Here is a 22,494-nt window from a genome sequence, read left to right on the forward strand (position 1 = left end):
AAAGAAAGACTTTGTTTTTATATATTTAGTTCTGGAAGCCCCTTGGTGCAATCAGGCACTTGTGTGAACAAAGATCCATGAAACATTCCTCTTCTGGTACTGACAGTCCCCAAAACAGGTCATTTAGAGACGTCCATACAAAGATTATATAACAAACTAATTTTAATAAAGATCTATCAAGTGGGTCGTGTGAATAAGTCTTTAAATCATTTTCTATATTTAGTGATGATGGCCCCTGAAAGAGGTTAAACAGGATAATATAACAAACCTGAAAGTGGTCCATACAAGGTTGCTGCTGATCAAGTTTGGTGAAGATCATTCAAGACTAGTTACATACTGGTATTAATATTCAAGTCCATCCAGTATAACCTTCATACTGGTATATATAAAGCTACAGACACTATATTATTTTATTGTAAAGCATGTTTTAAGATACACTTAAGACAACCTTCATACTGGTATATATAAAGCTACAGACACTATATTATTTTTTTGTAAAGCATGTTTTAAGATACATTTAAGACAACCTTCATACTGGTATATATAAAGCTACAGACACTATGTTATTTTATTGTAAAGCATGTTTTAAGATACACTTAAGACAACCTTCATACTGGTATATATAAAGCTACAGACACTACGTTATTTTATTGTAAAGCATGTTTTAAGATACATTTAAGACAACCTTCATACTGGTATATATAAAGCTACAGACACTACGTTATTTTATTGTAAAGCATGTTTTAAGATACACTGAAGACAACCTTCATACTGGTATATATAAAGCTACAGACACTACGTTATTTTATTGTAAAGCAAGTTTTAAGATACATTTAAGACAACCTTCATACTGGTATATATAAAGCTACAGACACTATGCTATTTTATTGTAAAGCATGTTTTAAGATACACTGAAGACAACCTTCATACTGGTATATATAAAGCTACAGACACTACATTATTTTATTGTAAAGCATGTTTTAAGATACACTTAAGACAACCTTCATACTGGTATATATAAAGCTACAGACACTACGTTATTTTACTGTAAAGCATGTTTTAAGATACATTTAAGACAACCTTCATACTGGTATATATAAAGCTACAGACACTACGTTATTTTATTGTAAAGCATGTTTTAAGATGCACTTAAGACAACCTTCATACTGGTATATATAAAGCTACAGACACTACGTTATTTTATTGTAAAGCATGTTTTAAGATGCACTTAAGACAACCTTCATACTGGTATATATAAAGCTACAGACACTACGTTATTTTATTGTAAAGCATGTTTTAAGATATTGTAAAGCATGTTTTAAGATGCACTTACCCCAAACATCTAATTCATAATCTTGTTCCACGGAACCAGCCTGATTTGCAGCAATACATGTGTATACATCTGCGTCTGTAAGCCTAGCTCTCTCTATTGATAGTCTCTGACCATCTGCCTGTATTTGGCCAAAATAAAATGACCTTTAACAAAATGACAATTTTCAAGTATAACTAGGTATATCACTAAATGAGCCGTGCCACGAGAAAACCAACATAGTGGCTTTGCGACCAGCAAGGATCCAGACCAGCCTGCGCATCCGCGCAGTCTGGTCAGAATCCATGCTGTTCGCTAACAGTTTCTCAAATTCCAATAGGCTTTAAAAGCGAACAGCATGGAGCCTGACCAGACTGCGCGGATGCGCAGGCTGGTCTGGATCCATGCTGGTCGCAAACCCACTATGTTGGTTTTCTCATGACACGGCTCAAACGTACTATACTTCCCTAAACTGGTCCTAAGACCAGTAGGGGACAAATAACATCTGATTGGAACCATACTAAATCCTTAATTGTTACAACACTTTCACACGGAAAAACAATATGTTTATACATGTATTTTAACAGTCTTGAAAATCATGGCATTTTTCCCATAAGACAGGCCTTGAAATAGAATACTGTTTTATCCAAACAGGCATTTAAAAAATATTAAACAGAAGAAACATACAGAGTACCTGCACAGTTATATGTCTATGGCTGTCATAGTCGATTGGTTGACCCGCCTTCATCCAAACTATGTTAGGTTGTGGTACACCGACTACAGGACAGTTCAGTACAACAGAATTGCCCAGTTCTACATGTGGAGATGCATTTACTTCATCTTCATCAAGTTTGGTGGAACTATCAAATACAAGAGGATATCTTAATACAAAAGAACAGTTCTACAGTAGCCATTTGGATATTGATTAGAGAAACATTGATGATAAACGTTAACAGGTAAAGCATTTCATTACAGTCATACTTTAAGAAACTTGAATATCCATCCAAGCTCAGCAAAGTAATTTGGACAGACAACAAAAAATGGTCTAACATCTTTGATAACTGACAGAGATATTGATCAAACAAGATAGACCCTATTAACTTTTTACCTCCAAGTGCAAAACTGAGCTTAGAGCTAGTGGTCTGGATTTTGCAAACAACATACTGTCTCATGGGAAATAATTACCAAATATGTAAGATGACATAAATTAAAGGTCATCACTCAAGTGAAAATGGCTGAACCATAAAATTCCAATGATACACACAACTAGGCTTTGCAGTGATCACTCCTGCAAAGTTCTGGTGGAATTCCAAGCAGAGATACTGGAGTAATAGCACAGATATCTAAAAATTTGGCAAACCAAGGGTCAGGACTCCAATCAAAATCATTAAAGCAGAACATACTGATGATATGCACAGCTATGCTTCACACTAATCATGTTTCAGCTTTGGTGAAATTCAGCAATATATAGCAAGCAGTGTAAACACTGTAAAAATATCACAAATCACAGGACATTACTCTGCTGAAAATCTCTGGAGTATGCCACTGACACACAAAAGAAGTTGCCAATATTACAAAATTTGACACATAAAGGGCAGTAGTTCTCCTGAATATGTCTGCACAAGAACAGGCCAGCTTTATGCATAATAACACTTGGCACTGATCATTCATTTTAGGTTTGGTCCTAAACAGCAAAAAATTTGACAAATCAAGGGCTGTAACTCTGTTTAAAATCACTGAAACAGAATATATGCCAATAATTTGCACAACTATGCTTTGCCATGATCGTTTTTGTGAATTCTGATGTGATTCCTCTTGATAGTGTAAGAGCAGTTGCATGTATAAGGGAAAATCTGACAAATCATGGGCCATAACTCCACTGAAAATCACTAAACCTGAATAAGCAGTAATATGCACAAAAAGGCTTGGTGCTGATCACTACTGTAAAGTTTAGTGGAAATTCACCAGATAATAAAAGTGTAATGGCCAAACACCATAAAATTTTATATTAAATCAAGTGCAATAACTCTCCAAAAAGATTTTTGATTTCAAGGCCTAATTAACAGCTCTATTGTCTTACCTTGTACATCAACTTGGTACGATATATCTGATTCCCCAGCTTCATTAACAGCTCTGCATGTGTACAAGGCTGTATCAGCAACCTGAAATCAGTCATGTATAACTCAACCATACCATGTTCTTCAAATAATGGAAGAAAAAACTTGAACAAATGTTTTTCTTTTAAGCTAATGTTTTTTTAAAGAAGCATAGGAAATTATGTATTCATTCATAAACTAGAAGATGCTTTTGCAGAAAAGCGCATGTCTCCCCCACTGCATAGGCGTATGGGTACGAAGACAATAGGGGACAGGAGCAAAAGTCAAAGAGTCACTGATGGTTGGCTGCAATAGGGATCATCTACCTGGCATTTCTAATCATCCCACTAAGTTTCAACATTCTGGGCTTAGTTGTTCTCAAGTTATGAATTGGAAACAGTTTTCCATGTTCAGACCCCAGAGACCTTGACCTTTGATCAAGTGACCCCACAATCAGTAGGGGTCATCTACTCTGCATGTCTAGTCATCCCACTATGTTTCAACATTCTTGGTCAAGTGGTTCTCAAGTTAATGACTGGAAAACGTTTTCTATGTTCAGGCCCTTCTGACCTTCACCTCTGATGCAGTGACCCCTTGCCCTTTAACAGAGTGACCCCAAAATCAATAGGGGGCATCTACTCTGCATGTCCAGTCATCCTATGAAGTTTCAACATTCTGGGTCAAGTGGTTCTCAAGTTATTGATTGGAAATGGTCTTCCATGTTCAGGCCCCTGTGACCTTGACCTTTAACAGAGTGACCCCAAAATCAATAGGGGTCATCATCTACTCTGCATGATCAATCATCCTATGAAGTTTCAACATTCTAGGTCAAGTGGTTCTCAAGCTATTGATCGGAAATAATTTTCCATGTTCAGGCCCCTGTGACCTTGACCTTTAACAAAGTGACCCCAAAATCAATAGTGGTCATCTACTCTGCATGTCTAATCATCCTATGAAGTTTCAACATTCTAGGTCAAGTGGTTCTCAAGTTATTGATCGGTAATGGCTTTCCATGTTCAGGCCCTTGTGACCTTCACCTCTGATTTAGTGACCCCAAAAACAATAGGGGTCGTCTACACCACAAGCCTTTCCAACCTGATGTTTGAAGGTTCTAAGCCAAATGGTTCTCCATTTGTTAATAGGAAATGAAGTTTGACGGACGGACCGATGGACGTGCCACCGAAATGAAGGTGAGACCATTTCTTTCGTTATTTTCTGTTGTATAGGGGAACCTGGGCCTATCATAATCTATTGTTAATTGAAGCTATTGTTCTCTTTTGTTCTCTTTACAGTTAGATGGCCCTCCCTTTCTTTTAAGTTGCTCGGACGGACAGGGCAAAAACAATGGGGGTGGGGGGGGGGGGGGGGGGGGGGGAGACATAATTACAACATGTGAGAAATCTTACACCTTAAAGTGTGAGATTAGTATTTTCTCAGCACCAGAGGAAACATGAAAAATTCTGTTCAGCATGCAAGAAAACAATCTATTATCTCTTAAAGGACAATCAGGCTTCGTAAAACCAGGTACTGGTAATTTTCTGCTCTGGCCAGATTCTTTGGTACTTATTTCATCCTTACTGACTACCTAATGGGTGTCCTTATTTTCAAAATGCTTGTCCAGACCATTTATAAACCCAACATTTATATTTCTTTTGTAATAATTTCATACTTGTTTTAATACATTTTGTTGATAGATGTAAAGTGGTATGATCCAATACATCTAATAGAAAATATTCCAATACCTGTGCACTATATATAGTTAGCTCTTGTCCATCATTGTTTATTTCAACATTTTCCAGACTTTCCAACTCTACCCCATCTTTATACCAGGATATTGTTGGTTTGGGAGTTCCAGTTGCTCGACACACAACTGTTATGTTGCCATTGACTACCACTTTGGGATTGGTATTAGGTCGTCGGTTCTCAATTTTAGCTGGTACTGAAATATTTAATCTAATTTTACCTCTTGTAGCTCCTAAAAAATTTGTGAGAGAATCCTATAATGATGCTAGACTAAGTTTGATGATGATCCATTGAGTGGTTTATGAGAAAAACTTGCTTAGAGGTTTTTCTATTTTGCCCTAGCAGCCCCATAAAAGGGGCCAAATAACAATTAAACAAAGTTCAGGTGAGCTAAAAATCATTCCTCATTCATTATACCAGATTTATACAGCACCCTTCTCATGATAAACACATTCAAAGGCGCTTTACATATAGCAAACACAGCCACACAGGGCGCGAAATTCATCCTCTTCTAGTACAGACACAGCGATCTGACCAGAGGGACAGAGTGAGATAAAGCCCTCAGAACAGATAGAGAGAACCTTTTAGATACAGACTTGTCCAGCTAACTTAGCTCTTTGCGAATAGACAGTCTGGTTCTTTAATGTGCCTGGTGTATAGCACCGATACACACAAAGCCGTCTTTCCTGGGAAGAACCAGTACAGGCCTCTAAGTTAGGTGGGAGACACTCAAAAGCATGTCAGGAATTTCCAGTGCCTGGACCGGGATTCGACTTTGATTTTTTACCCTACTTCTGACTAAGATTGGTGAACATACAGTAAGCTTTTAAACTGGCTTTGCTGCGACAGCCCAACAAGAGTTACCATTTAAGCTCTGAAAGAAGTCTTATTGCGGGTAGATCTACCATGAAGTTTGGTCTGTGTCTTTTGGCTGCTGAGCTAAATTTTATCAGTAGAAGTTGTAATACTTCTATTCATTTTACACTTTTGTTTTCTCTCTGGATTTACCAAAACAGTTTTTTCCCCATAGAGGTTACTATGCTCATATTATAAACAAAGGTTCTACATTTTCGTTGTGTCTTGGTTCAAGAAAAAATACGCATCTTACTAAATGTGAAGAGTAGAAGTATAGTATGTAGATAATTCTCTTACCGAGTACTTTTAAATGAAAGTCCACAGTATCAGACCCGGCTTTGTTTTCTGCTAAACATTGAAAGGTAGCTGTATCTGACGGCTGAGCCATCTTAACTCGCAACTGTCGGCCACTCGACAGAATCTCATACCGAGGCTGTAAATCCAAAGCATTTATTTATTTATTTATTTGGGGTTTACGGCGCACCAACACAGTTCAGGTTATATGGTGCCAAACAGGACTACAAATTTTGGTTCCACATCTCATTTACATCGAAATAAAAACATGAGGTATGGAATCAAAATTTGCATACCTGCTGAAATCCAAAGCAATATGACTAAAGCAATATGACTAAATATTTACCAGGGCTGTAATTACTAAGCTGTCTGACTAAATATTGACCAGAAAAAGGCTTCATTACTGAATTGAAACAAGTTTTGATGCTTAGATACTGCTGTATTCTTCACCGAAATGATGAACTAAGCCAACATTTGATCACCTCAGGTCATCTTTAGAGTTTTCATTACAGACAAGACAAAATCAGTGAAGCAGTTAAACCATATTGTGCCAACAAAAATCTAATTTAAAATATAATTTTGAGCATTTTTCAGGAGTCAGAAAATGGGCTTGAATCCTAAATATTTAACTGCTGTAATTCACAGCCGTCAGGAGGCCATGAGGATGCACTGTACAAAGTCAATAAACTGCAGGTATGAATGTCAAAAAATATAGAACATATTACATAAAACACCAAAACTATGTGCATGTCAACTTCATGTAGATGACATACACCAAAAACATTTTAAAACTGGACGGAAACTGTAGGAGGAGCTGAGTACACAAAAAGTGTGATGGACAGGCTAAGGGTCTCTTTCCATTGTTATTACCAATCAGTATTTCAAGTAACATTATTTTCAGTGGATTTAAAGAAATTGTCATAAATGTTCAAAATGGTGTATGAAAAGGGAGACAATTTATTAAAAATAACAGTTAGATTTACAGGTCTTGTTATATACACTTTCTGTATGGTCCAAGAGGTTAATATAAAGTTCCAGTGCAATACTTTCATTGGCTTCATAGATATTCAGGGAAAACAAAAATTTGGCCACAAGTTCAAACATTTATGCTCAGGGTATGAAAGTTTTGTTGTTATTGTATTTCTGGGGGCAATGTATAACATTTACCTGAACAGAAGCATCTAGTTGTATGCCATTTTTATACCAGATGATACTTGGTGAAGGCTTTCCCTCTACTAGGCAATTAATTATCACAGATTTATTGAGCACGACCTTCGGGTCAACGATCAAATTGTTTCTGTCAATATTTGGAGGAACTGAAAACAAATACGTATATTTATATCATTTCTGCAACATAATGTCGTAACCACTTATTAAAACACACATATCAATGAACTTGAAATTTTTTTATCTTACAACAAATCAAAATTCATAATTTTATAAAACAGTAAGTGGTTGGCATGTCTGGGTATTTACAAAATATTAAGTAAGCAACAAAATGATCAATGAAATTGCTTTTAGTAAATGAAAGAGAACAGAACAACTAGCCTTGGCACAGAGACATGTGTTGGCTGATCAACAAACTGGAATACTTGTCATTTTGGAGGGAAATCAAGTAGGAAATCACAATAATTTAACAAGTGACTGAGTATTGCTGTGGCAATACAGAAGTCCCCTACCTGTGACATTGACCTTTGACCGATAAGCATAGATCATGTGTTGACACATTGTCTCATCATGGGGAAGATAATCCATCAATGCACATAAAAGTTATGGAGCAGAAACAGTTTTGACCTTCAATAGTGACCTTAACCTTTGACCTACAAGCACAGGTCATGTACATGCATAATCATTGGTAGGAGACTTATAAGATATTTTATACAAACATACCATTAGTTGACAAGAGTGATAAACTGTCACAATATATGACCTTCACAGAAAATTACTTTTGAATTTTAAAATACTACCCTTACTGAGCAAACTAGTTGTCAATTTTCTCAATTTTAACTAATTCAAGGGCCATGATGCCACAGCAACAATGACTATCAAGTTGGTTATCAAACCTGGTTTGGTGAACAAACTGAGTTACATGGTGAACATTGTCAATTTTTGCAAATTTGAGTTCAAGTGCCATAACTTTAAAGAGACTTTGAGGCTGAATATCAAACTTGGCTAAGATTTTATGCAAATAAAGATTGTGACCAGGTTTGGTGAACATAATAAAACAACTCACACTAAATTTTCACATATTTGGTAATTCAAGTCCATAACTCATAAGCCACTGCGACAATCCAAATGGTAACCAAACTTGGCTGAGATGTTATATGCATAAACACTGTCATCAGTGAATATTGGTTCAGACTGTTCAAGTTAGTTTGTTTATTTGTTTTGGATTTAATGCCATTTTCAACATTAAGTATTTCAGTTATGTAACGGCAGACAGTTAACCTTACCAGTGTTCCTAGATTCTGTACCAGTACTAAACTGTTCTCTGCAAAAAACTGCCAACTTCCCCACATAAATCAGACGTGGAGAGTGATTTCAACCACAATGTTTTTCATAAAATCATCATGGAGAACATACACCTTGCCCCGGGATCAAACTCACAACCCTGTGATCGGTAGATTTACACACTTCTTACTAAGCTAAATGGGAGGGCTGCTCAAGTTACAGAGTGGACAACTTTTCACAACTTTGAGTAACTCAAGAATTTCAACTGTAAAACGCCTTAGCAGGTCAAGCTGGTTATCAAACCTGGCAAAGATTATATGCTACTGAAGTAAAAGAACACTGTCAATTTTCACATCTTTTAGTCACTCAAGGTCCATAACTCCAGAGACACTGGACTGAATCCCGGAATTTTTCGAAAATATCAGATATATTATAGCCATAAACAATGTGACCAAGTTTGGTGAACAATCTATAAGAACTTTTAAAGTTTAAAAGCTGACAACTTGTTGACGTTGCCTGCTGCTGCAGGATATCACATTATATGTCTTCTATAGAAATTCATGGTCACTTGTGACTAGTCTCACTTCATAATTAAATCTGACTGATTAAACACATTTCAATAGTAGCATTATCTTTCAAAGAACATACTGATCGAGAGTCTGTGGACAACACATCTATCAAACAAGATTAATAGTGAATTCTCACAAACAAACCTTCTCACAAAATTTCATAAAGATGAGGTAGAAAATGTGGCCAATAAAGTGTATACAGGTTTTTCCTATTAACTGACATAGTGACCTAGTTTTTTGATCCAATGAACTTGTCTAAGATTTTAATGAGGGTAATATTCAAACCAAGTTTCATTAAGACTGGGCTATAATTGTGCTCTCTAGAGTTTTAGCAGTCAAACTGTTGATGACACAGAAAGGATGACAGACACAGGGTGACCACAATAAATCATACTGAGCAATTTGTGCTCAGGTGAGCTGGAAAGGGAACATAATTCATGAAATACTTGAGCCAGATTTACAAACCATGTGTTATATGATGAGTACAATTATGTGGAAGATCTATTATAAGCTTCAATCAAACCCATGAAGTAATAACAAAGATACATTGTATAGTGAAATACATTAAAATCAACCTAAAATATTAAGTTCAAAAGGGGCAAGTTTCAGAAATATATGTGAACATAATATATGAAACAAGTACTTAAAGTTTGAATCAAATCCTTTTAGTAAAGACAGAGATAGAGTGAAAGTGTATCAAAACTTTTACCTGAAATTTTAAGTAAAAACGAGACATGATTCATGAAATACTTATGTGGGAGTTATGACCCTTGAGTCATCTGATGTAATTGGTGATGTGGAACTATTACTTAAAGTTTTAATTAATCCCTTCTGTAATAACAGGGAAAAAGTGAAAACATCAAAATTAATCTAAAATTGTAAGTCAAAAGGGGGTATAATTTATCAAAAACTGGTGTCAGATTTATGTACCTTGTGTCATATGATGTTTATGATGATGTGGAATAACTATTTTAAGTTTGAATCAATCCAGCTTGTAAAAACAAAGATAAAGAAAACGTACACCAAATTTTTAACCTGAAATTCTAAGTTAGAAGGGGGGATAATTCATAAAATATTGGTATGCAATTTATAGCTTTGGTGCCTTATGATGTAAGTTATGATGTGGAATAACTAATTTAAGTCTGATACAAATCTGTCAAGTGATAACAGAGATAAGGCCTAAAAAAAAAAGTTCTTTGTTTCCGGTAACATGCTCAAAAAAATTAGGGTAGGTAGGTCGGAATTTTTTTTTTTTTTGGAATTTTTTTTATTAAGGGAGACTTTTCAGAAATTATTGCTTTGTCAAAAAATGATTACAAATAAGAGGGTTATGCCTTTAGAGCATCAGTAAGTTGATTTCTAACATCACTGGCCATGTTTATTCTAGGATAGAATTCCTAGGTTGACGTACCATCATATAACCTAAGCTTTCATGTTTAAAAGAAAATAACAACACTTCCGATTATAAACACAAGTTTATTTTTCGTTTAGGGTAAGTGTGGATTGAAAGACGGTCATAGTGGCTTACAACTTCAAACGTTAAATGGCGATTGAAGTTGAAAATCCTCACAAAGGGTGCGACCTGGGCATGCCTTAGATAATTTGAACCTCGTTGCGCCAAAGCCAGGTAGAACCAGGCACCACCTTTGGTACCATATAAAAACCAGGTACTTTCATGTACCATTTACAAACCAGGTACCCATTTTGTACCATATACGAACCAGGTACTTCCATGTACCATATGGTACTTCCATGTACAATATACAAACCCGGTACCCATTTTGTACCATACACGGACCAGGTACTTCCATGTACCATATACGAACCCGGTACCCATTTTGTACCATATACGAACCAGGTACTTCCATGTACCTTATACAAACCAGGTACCCCTTTGGTACCATACAATAACCAGGTACACCATGTACCATATACGAACCAGATACCATTGGCGCAACATAAACCTAATAACAACAAATGTAACCTATGTAAATGGTTGAGCAACTATAAGAACGCCTAGCCCTTTTCGCTCTCTGGCCAATTCTTATATGCTCGAAAAAATGAACCAGAAAAAATTGAATTTTGAACCCACGAGTGTCACCAACCCCAATAAATGGCGGCGGCTGGTCAGGGACCCATGAGTATGCAAAAAGATTTAGTAATTGACAGTTAACAACTCAGTATGGCATGCCCTAGTCGCACCCAGACGTAAGAATTTTCAGCCAGTATGACAGAAGAAAGATTAGAAGAGAGAAAATAAATAAAAGAGATGAAAGTAAAAGAAAATATTTAGAGTTTAAAGTTATAAGTTCTGGTACCGGCTTAAGATAACAAGCTAAGCAATTTTAAAATGACAAACAGGAATATATGTATCTCCTTGACGCACTCACTTCACATCATTTATAACTGTCACCATGTACATCTGATTTGCAAATGGTATAAGTAATCATAATCATAAACTAGGCAAAATGTCTTAGAGTCAAGTGTTTCAAATAAGCACCTTTAAACCTAAGTAAAAGTTAACAAACAGGAATATATGTATCTCCTAAACGCAGGCACTTCACATCATTTCTAAATGTCACCATGTACATCTGATTACAAATGGTATAAGTAATCAAATCATAAATTATGCAAAGATGTCTTAAAGTGTCAAGTTCTTTAAATAAGCACATTTAAACACAAGTAAAAGTTAACGCTGGTGAATGTTAACGGTCAATATAGATATTTTGAACTAGTACAGAATACATTTCCATCACAGTGTCCACCGGTTTCATCGTATCCTGTGATCCTTCCGAATAAGGCTGAATGATATAATCATTGGCTTCTGAGCGATACTATGATGTTGAACTTCAAAGTAGCATATTGTGTCGATTCTGTCTGGTTATAGCGTTTCTTGACTCATGTGCTTTAACATCTGATGCCATAAAAAGTAAAGCATTCTGAAGAGTGAGAAAAACTCGGCAGCAAAAAAGTAACAAGAATGTTGTAAAAATAGGCTAAGTATTGCATATAACGTGTAACTGCCTTAATACTTTACCATTATAATTATTGATTGAAAATCTATAGTATCATAAAACAAACGAAATAGTATTTAAATTATGCTAAAAAAGGGGTGCGGTGGGCGGGTTGTTCTTAAAACGGCCTCGTGCTGAATAGCAAATCGGAAGCACGGCAAACACGTGACTTTACTTATAAATTATCGTCTGCTACGAAATCTCGCGATACATACCATAGCAACGACTTAGCGTTATGACAACCGATGCAAAATTTACAAACAAAAAATTTAAATTGGAATTTAGCCAGAATAAACAAGATTAATTGGAAGGATTAATCTATATTATTCTAGGATAGAATTCCTAGGTTGACGTACCATCATATAACCTAAGCTTTCATGTTTAAAAGAAAATAACAACACTTCCGATTATAAACACAAGTTTATTTTTCGTTTAGGGTAAGTGTGGATTGAAAGACGGTCATAGTGGCTTACAACTTCAAACGTTAAATGGCGATTGAAGTTGAAAATCCTCACAAAGGGTGCGACCTGGGCATGCCTTAGATAATTTAAACCTCGTTGCGCCAAAGCCAGGTAGAACCAGGCACCGCCTTTGGTACCATATAAAAACCAGGTACTTCCATGTACCATTTACAAACCAGGTACCCATTTTGTACCATATACGAACCAGGTACTTCCATGTACCATATGGTACTTCCATGTACAATATACAAACCCGGTACCCATTTTGTACCATACATGGACCAGGTACTTCCATGTACCATATACGAACCCGGTACCCATTTTGTACCATATACGAACCAGGTACTTCCATGTACCTTATACAAACCAGGTACCCCTTTGGTACCATACAATAACCAGGTACACCATGTACCATATACGAACCAGATACCATTGGCGCAACATAAACCTAATAACAACAAATGTAACCTATGTAAATGGTTGAGCAACTATAAGAACGCCTAGCCCTTTTCGCTCTCTGGCCAATTCTTATATGCTCGAAAAAAATGAACCAGAAAAAATTGAATTTTGAACCACGAGTGTTCACCAACCCCGGTAAATGGCGGCGGCGGGTCAGGACCCATGAGTATGCAAAAAGATTTAGTAATTGACAGTTAACAACTCAGTATGGCATGCCCTAGTCGCACCCAGACGTAAGAATTTTCCGCCACAAAATAACAAAGAAATAACTTAAATTTCTTTTTATTTCCCCCAATATTCTTACAATACTAGTTATAGAACACGTTCATTCAATGAATCCCATGGTAATATTCCCAAACGGACTGAACCGTTATTATCCGAGAGCAAGCAATTGTATCGCGTGCTTTAAGCCCTAAAGACACACACTTCTCTTGCACCAGCAAGCGACTGACAAATTACTGGGTAACTTCGGGTTAACCTTATAAAGTCTCCGATTATTCTTCGTTAAAAAGATGACATTAATACCGGATGTGTGACATGCGAATCCTGGGTGTATGACATATGACAACAAGCGCCACCTGCATAAAACCTTATGGTACTTCCATGTACCATATACGAACCCGGTACCCCACTGGTACCATACACAAACCAGGTACTTCCATGTACCATATAAAAACCAGGAACCCATTTGGTACCATACAGTAACCAGGTATTTCCATGTACCATATACTTACCAGGTACCCCTTAGCCATAAAGACGGATCCCAAGATTCCTTTTCTAGCTAAATCAGTAGCCTTGCCAATACAAAAACTATGCGTTTAAAAGTTTTAAAAAGTCTTAAACCTACGGAAAGATGTGCACTTGCGCAATATCACCGGAAATTGATATCGAGTAGCGTGATTACCATTTTCTTTTTTTTTTTTTATTAACAAATCGTGGGCCTTCCCAACTCGAACTTGCCTTCGAATGAGTTAGGGCCGACTCAGTTGTTAAATTCAAAAGGTATACTGATCGTATCCGAAGTATAACAACGATTAGTTTCAAATGAATGCATTATGATTTGAACCGAACTGATACGTTCGAGAACAATGTTTTTAAATTGTATTGTTACATTGTGTTTCGCCGACGCGAAACAGTCAAGAAAAACATACAAACAAAGAAAAAGAAAACCATACAACTAGTCAGAACAAGGTCCGGAAAAGTTTGGACCAATAACCATTATATTAAACAAATTCCAAGTATTACTCTACAAGACCAAGTATGTTCAAGTTTTTAGAAGTGATGCAAAGTACTATTCAAGTTAGCAATGTATTATAAAATGCCTCGAATATCAAAACTTCGATTTTGAATAAAGTACTGTCATATCACATTATCATGTCGTATGTTTTCTTATTGTTTCATTATACTGTTCGTCTTCAAATAATTTGAAATGCTGCTGTACCAAATATCGCATTAGACTTATATATTGTTAAAATTTAAATTATTAGGGATGCATATTAGTTTTCAACTGTCAGACCGTTAGTTAGATCGCTCGCCCGCCACGTCAACTTTGTGCCTGAAGACGCCTTACTCGCGAAGCACTGCACCCAGGATGCTCAAACTTCACATGCTGAAAGTACTTATTGAGTATACGACCCCCGCGACCCCGGGGTCACCAGGTCAAAGGTCAGGGCCACAAGACCAAAGCGTTGTGGGGCACCATCCAACACCAGTGACAGCTCATGTTTTTATTTATTTATTTATATTTATAAAGAAACTAGCACCCGTATAAATATATGTGGGCAATATCCCTACTCGCGTCAACACTCTGATGACCAAAATAATGAAGCAATTTCCGATTATTTCACGAATTGGACATAAATTCAAATAAAACTTAAATTTATCAGAAGAGGAATTAAATTCTTCATTGCCTATGTAAAAATAAAAAAAAATAAAAAATATACAAATTGTTCTGATGATATAAACCTATATTTGTACTGTGCCTACCCGCAGGCGATAAAACCAGTAACTTATATATGATTGTGAACCATTATTTTGGTCCTTAATATAACAGTTTTGACGTTTGGATTGCCAATCACAAACATACAGCAATACGACAGTCGAAATGTTTTGACTGACAAGAACTGCTTATCCCTATATTTTCTAAAAGGTTATAACACACTAAATAGTTGTTGTTCTTTATTCTATATGAAACTGACCCATTTCCAATGACCGCAGCACACATCAGGACCAATTTTAAATTTCTGTAACTTACATTTTCTTGAAGAATATTGTCAGTGCTAACTAAAAATCAAAAGAAAAGTGGGGGTCATGTTTGATGCAAGAAAAATAATTTCAGTCAAACACACAAACTGCAAAATCAGCTAAAAAATGAGACCCCAAATTATACTGGTGGTGTATGATCTAAGTTTCCATGAAAAATTTTGTCATGTTGTTATTTCATTATGAAAATGCTACCTACATGTCAAGCATAGATCTGTCATGTGATTTTAGCAAAAAAATTGCAAAGAAAATAAGGAAAATAGCCCTACAGAGCAAAAAAAACTGAGGACTATTTGTGTCCGCCATTATGCGACTACCATTTTTTTCGCGCCATTTTTCTATTTAGTGTCTGTATGCCTATAAGAAAAACTTTTTTCTCTGACAGTGTGCCAGTTTCATTTGAAATGTACAAGAAACCCAAATGCATGAAGAAATACAATGTTTTAGCTTGATATCACCAGTTTCCAAGTTTTTACGGCATTTTCAGTACCATAAGACAAAGCATCAGATTTTGTCAAAAATAGCTGTCGCGACATAATTTTTAAGCAGTTACCTAAATTCAGCCTTGTTTTGCCCTGTTTTGACATTTTCTACTCTGATCTGCATGCAATTACACATTTAAACTGTTATATATGTTCACTTTTACCTCTGATGGCCAGAAAATAGCAATCAGTAGCCTATAAATATGCAGTTTTTGAAAAAAATACACCCAAAACAGTGAAAATGTGATATTTTTGGGTTTTATCCTCATTTTCAACAAAATTGCAATTAATTTGTCATTTTCTATCAAATTCTAATCAAACTAGCCCATTCCCACCATCATCTGGCCAGATTTCATTTTTTACCAATGTCATCTTATAGGTTATAACACACTAAATAGTTGTTGTTCTTTATTCTATATGAAACTGACCCATTTCCAATGACCGCAGCACACATCAGGACCAATTTTAAATTTCTGTAACTTACATTTTCTTGAAGAATATTGTCAGTGCTAACTAAAAATCAAAAGAAAAGTGGGGGTCATGTTTGATGCAAGAAAAATAATTTCAGTCAAACACACAAACTGCAAAATCAGCTAAAAAATGAGACCCCAAATTATACTGGTGGTGTATGATCTAAGTTTCCATGAAAAATTTTGTCATGTTGTTATTTCATTATGAAAATGCTACCTACATGTCAAGCATAGATCTGTCATGTGATTTTAGCAAAAAAATTGCAAAGAAAATAAGGAAAATAGCCCTACAGAGCAAAAAAACTGAGGACTATTTGTGTCCGCCATTATGCGACTACCATTTTTTTTCGCGCCATTTTTCTATTTAGTGTCTGTATGCCAAAAACAACAATAATAAAATCAATTCAATCTTACCAAAACGTTACGACATCCTGTTAATACACTTTATGCTAAGTCGCAAAAATTCTATTTATAGACTCGTCAGCCAAATAGGGTGATCAAAATGATTTACCTAGCTATATTTAGATTTGAATTACTATTTTTACTGAATAACACTACCGAGATAACGGACCATTCCATTATTAATCAAGGAAAGCGCACTACACAGTGTATGTACTTTAACATGTGTAAAATTTTGCTAAATAGCAATTAACGCTAAGTTTTTAAATTGCTGCAATACGTTCATTATTTAATATTTTCCCATTCTGATTTTTGCATTTTGCAGTCCAACATCTGAGCTTTATGCATATAGTATGTTACATTTATTTACTTTTTGGACAAACGAAAAATTAAAGAACGCGCTGTATAAATTCGTAAGCATGCAATTTCATTAAAATCGACCGTTTTTGTAGAATTTTGTCTGTATTTCTTTCATTATCTTATTTTAACTGTTATAGAATTCAAACTTTATCATTTCACAAGTGGTGATAGAAATATTAAACTTTTAATAGTAAAACGAAGGTACCATGCGCGCACCCTTCAATTCGCCCCTACTTATATATATGTATATATACATTGTGTGTGTTAAGCTCGAATGAACATGCAAAGTAATAACATTCTAAAGTAAACATGTAGTATTAATATTCTGCATCATAAAATCTGAGTAATAAAAAAGTCTCATTTCCTTTGTTTACGCGGTCCTATGTACCGCAATTTGAAATCAAATTGTAATCTGTGGTAATAGCTTGATTACTACATTCAATAAAGGACAGAAATTTCTGTCTTCCTATTACGAAATGACTGCTGACACACGAGACCGTGAGACTCAAATAATTTGCTGGAAGTCGATAAAATTACCTCTAAAATTCTCCATCCCATCTGCGGCGTTTCTCTCATACCTTGCCGGTACCCAACACTTCTTGTTTTTTGCCACGTGGCATAACTATCGCTAAGCATATTTGGTATTCAAGTCTTGTTCTTAAAACGGCCTCGTGCTGAATGGCAAATCGGAAGCACGGCAAACACGTGACTTTACTTATAAATTATCGTCTGCTACGAAATCTCGCGATACATACCATAGCAACGACTTAGCGTTATGACAACCGATGCAAAATTACAAACAAACAATTAAATTGGAATTTAGCCAGAATAAACAAGATTAATTGGAAGGATTAATCTATATTAAAGCATAACAAGAGTGCCAGAATGTCACAATATATGCCCGTCACAGCAAATTTATTTACTCTAGCACCTGTATTTGCAGATGTAATTTTAATTTTGTGGTTGTTTAGTAATCAGTGTAATTCTTTTGTTTTTCTAAGTCCACAAAAAAAACTCCTTACCAGGTAGAGATACCTTAAAATACACCTAAAATTAGAAAGTAACAACTATGTTGTACCACAGAAAAGTGGTCTTGGTTTTTCCCTACGGTCAATTATAAAAAAGTTACAATATAAGTTATTTATAGTAACAACTAAGGGAAGTTAATCTTTAAAATAAAAAAAAAAAAAAAAAAAAAATATACAAAAAAAATTTTTTTTTAAGTCCACACAAAAATCCTTACCAGGTAGAGATCAGTCAAAAATCACCTCAAAATTGGATGTAACATGCATGTTGTACTACAGAAAAGTGGTCTCGATTTTTCCCTACGTCTAGTAATGAAAAAGTTACAATATAAGCTATTTATAGTAACAAAAAAGGGAAGTAATTCTAAAGAAGGGAACTGTGCATGACACTTCATCTCATGATGGTGTTAATTGTGCCAAGTTACATCAAAATCCCTCTATGCATTAAGAAGAAATGCTTCGGACAGTCATTCTTGTATCTGACCTTTGGCCTCTAAGTGTGACCTTGACCTTAGACCTAGGGACCTAGTTCTTGCACATGACACTCTGTCTTGTGGTGGTGAACATTTGTGCCAAGTTATATCAAAATCCCTCTATGCATGAAGAAGAAATGCTCCGGACAAAGTTTTCATTCTTGTATCCTTTGACCTCTAAGTGTGACCTTGACCTTAGACCTAGGGACCTGGTTCTTGCGCATGACACTCCGTCTCATGATGATGAACAATTGTGCCAACTATCATCAAAATCCCTCTATGCATGAAGAAGATATGCTCCGGACAAAGTTTTCATTCTTGTATCCTTTGACCTCTAAGTGTGACCTTGACCTTAGACCTAGGGACCTGGTTCTTGCGCATGACACTCCGTCTCATGATGATAAACAATTGTGCCAACTTTCATCAAAATCCTTCTATGCATGAAGAAGATATGCTCCGGACAAAGTCATACTTGAATTTGACCTTTAACCTCTAAGTGTGACCTTGACCTTAGACCTAGGGACCTGGTTCTTGCGTATGACACTCAGTCTCATGATGGTGAACAACTGTGCCAAGTTTCATCAAAATCCCTCCATGCATGTAGAAGATATGCTCCGGACAAGGTCTGTGGACACCGCCCGCCCGCCTGCCCGCCCGCCAGGGGCGTTCCCATAATACGTCCCGTTTTTCAAACGGGCGTATAAAAAGTGCAGTTTTGCATCTTTTTGTTAAAAAGTTGAAAAAAATGTTCTCCAAGGCCATAAAAACATTTAGGGTCGGGCTAAAAATTTAGGGTAGGTCGGAATACCGGAAACAAACAATTTTTTTTTTACGCCTAAAGTAAAAGTGTGTTAAAACTGAACACTCACGCCGATGCAGGGGTTAGTAGAAAAGTTCTCCATATAGAATTGAGCTAAATTTAAAGCAGTAAACCATGCATAACTATATATGATTACCTAAGACATCAAGATCAAAGGCCTTCTCACCCTGACCAGCTGGATTCTGTGCTCTACATATGTACCTAAAAGGTAGTTTCAATAGAAATCAAATTGTCATATTTTCACATCAAAATGGGGAATACTTTAGTAAAAATATAATACTTAACATGACTTGAAATGTATAATTACATGACGATCCTACATTTATGTGAAGTCTAATACATTAATAGGTTTATATAATATTGAAGGAAATTGTATTTTTGGAACATTTTGCAAGTGATAAATGGGAAATAATTTTGTAAAAACAAGAGCTAGAGTTATGGACCTGCTTACATGAACTTAATGTATGATCTATACAACCTGTTTTGAAGTTCCAATACAGTATCTTCATTGGACTGACAGTTTGTGCAACTTTTCAATCAAATGCATTAAAAGGTTTCAGAAAAAATGAATGAAATGTCAAATCAGACTTTTCAATTATGAAAAGGAGAAACAATTTCCAAAAAACAAAAAAAAAAAGAGTTATGGTCTTGTCTTATGATGCTAAATTATTTATTACTATCATTCTTATTTCATTATAATGTAGGAGTTCAAAAGATTAGTCATGACAGGACAGGGAGGGCTGGAACAAAGTAATTCATATATAGCACCCCACCCAAAGCAAAGTTTGGTGGTGGTGTAACTAGGACCAATGGTTTATAAGATGGAGTTTGATGATTTTTCAATTTTAACTCTGGCTGCTCAAATATGTTTCAATTTTGGTAGACAGTTACTCAATAAAGTTAAAAGGAAAAAGATTTTTGAAGTTTTCCATAAAGTCACATAGCAAACTAGTACCCCCCCCCCCACACACACACACCCTCACCCATGCCTCATAAAAGTGAATAAGAATAATTGCGATGGGTATTTTACCTTGCAGAGTCTGTAACATTGGCTGATATAATGCGAAGTGTCCATCCATTGTTTAGCAAAGCGTACTGGCTGGTATTTGCAGATATTGGTTGATTATTTTTAAACCATGTTACTTCTGGTAGTGGAATACCTGAAGCCGGGCACGTCAGGCTAATAGACTCATTGCTCACTATCTCTGGTTTGTTGATTTCTCCTGGACGATCAATAACTGGACCAACTAATCAACAAAAAGAACATTAAAATTTTACTGTCATCAAAGACTATGAGTATTCACACTGACAAATAGGGATTTTTTTTTTCGTTAAGTACAAAATACAATATCTTAAAGCTTAATTTGACTTTGCTTAAACATGACTGTAATGAAATATTATCTACCTACCTTGCACGTCGACATCAAAAGATTGCTCTGTGCTTCCAGCTACATTCTCACCTACACACTTGTACATTCCCGTGTCGGAAACACGTGCACCCACAATTTCTAACCTAAGGCCCTTTGCGTGAACATGTATATTTGGGTCGAGATCTGGATCTAAAATCTCTCCATCCTTGTACCTATTAAGCAAAAACATTTCCAAATCAAATTTCAATGTTATGCTTCCCTGCTATCTACACATTTATTGCCAGTACAATCAATTCATGTTACATTATAGTCTCTAAGATATATAATGCAGTTGTGGTGTAAAACCTCCAATTAATCAATAAATTTTTTAAAGGATTTCTCTCTCTCTCTCACTCTCTCTCTCTCTCTCTCTCTGTTCTGAGGGGCTTTCTATTGCTCTGTCCCTCTAGTCAGATCACTATGACTGTGTCTGTACTGGTAATGGATGAATTTTGTGCCCTGTGTGGCTGCTTTTGCATGTAAAGTACCTTTGAACGTGTCTGTCATGAAAAAGGTGCTATAAAAATCTGGTATCATTATGAATTCATACAACCAAACATCATGAAAGTTGCCTACTATAATCCCATATTTATCATACTGACCCAACTTTTTTTCTGTGAGGGTCACTAACAAACTCAGTAATGAATTTGAGCTGCGCCATGGGAAAACCAACATAGTGCGTTTGCGACCAGCATGGATCCAGACCAGCCTGGGTTTTGTTTGTGACACCCTGTCTCAATGAGTTGACATTATGCTTAATATGAAAAACATTGCTTCATGTTTTTCAATGTTATTTTGGACAAAATCAAATGCACTAAACACATACACCTAACAGTCGTTCTGACAACTTTGTCAAGATTCTGTTACTCTGATATAAATTTCACTGATAATTAGAACTTAACTTAAGGTGATAAATATCATTCAGTCCTGCAGCTTTCATACATGGAAATTAAAATTCTGTGATCATGACCATTAACCTCTGTGACCTTGACCCTAATGACATGTGTTGATTAATCAATTAACATGACACTAAAGTCTACTAAAGTACCGATCAACACAACATTACCACTCTTCTTCTAAAAGAGGAAAAGTCACATATTCACATGTGTTACCAGAAAACTTTTGGTGTTGGTATGCCAGTAACTGGACAATTCAAATATAGAGTGTTGTCTTTCACAACGGTATTTTCCTCAGGTGAAACAGAATCTTTATCTATTGTTGGTGGAACTGAAAATAAAAATTTTATACTGATGAAAATAATACATAACTATATATCTATCTAACATAAATATCAGCATGTACAAGGTGGCCATAAAGCCAATGTATCACTAACTAGGGTAACCAGATTAACCAGTTAGGAACATTACATAGATATATGAAACACAATCATTTTAACTGCTTTCATTCAATTCTTATATTTACATTTTGTATGGGGGCTTACTACAACAAGAGGGTCATGATGACCCTGGATCGCTCACCTGAGTAATATGCGCCACATGTTTCAAACGGCAAACTGATGCTAAAATATTAAGTATGTAGGTTA

At 35.8% G+C, this 22,494-nt stretch overlaps 1 protein-coding gene across 1 annotated transcript in view; it reads right to left on the minus strand.

Annotated features, from left to right (window-relative positions):
* The window catches only part of LOC123564816 (hemicentin-1-like), a 168,915-nt gene that overhangs the window by 84,927 nt on the left and 61,494 nt on the right, over positions 1-22,494 (minus strand). Inside the window, 11 exon segments of the mRNA XM_053524242.1 lie at positions 1,334-1,451; positions 2,004-2,169; positions 2,818-2,854; positions 3,390-3,471; positions 5,148-5,344; positions 6,301-6,436; positions 7,465-7,613; positions 19,679-19,743; positions 20,573-20,789; positions 20,952-21,124; positions 22,064-22,178. Of these exon segments, the coding sequence (XP_053380217.1) occupies positions 1,334-1,451; positions 2,004-2,169; positions 2,818-2,854; positions 3,390-3,471; positions 5,148-5,344; positions 6,301-6,436; positions 7,465-7,613; positions 19,679-19,743; positions 20,573-20,789; positions 20,952-21,124; positions 22,064-22,178 (1,455 nt within the window).

This window comes from Mercenaria mercenaria, chromosome 15 (assembly GCF_021730395.1).
Source record: "Mercenaria mercenaria strain notata chromosome 15, MADL_Memer_1, whole genome shotgun sequence".
Lineage (NCBI taxonomy): Eukaryota > Metazoa > Mollusca > Bivalvia > Venerida > Veneridae > Mercenaria > Mercenaria mercenaria.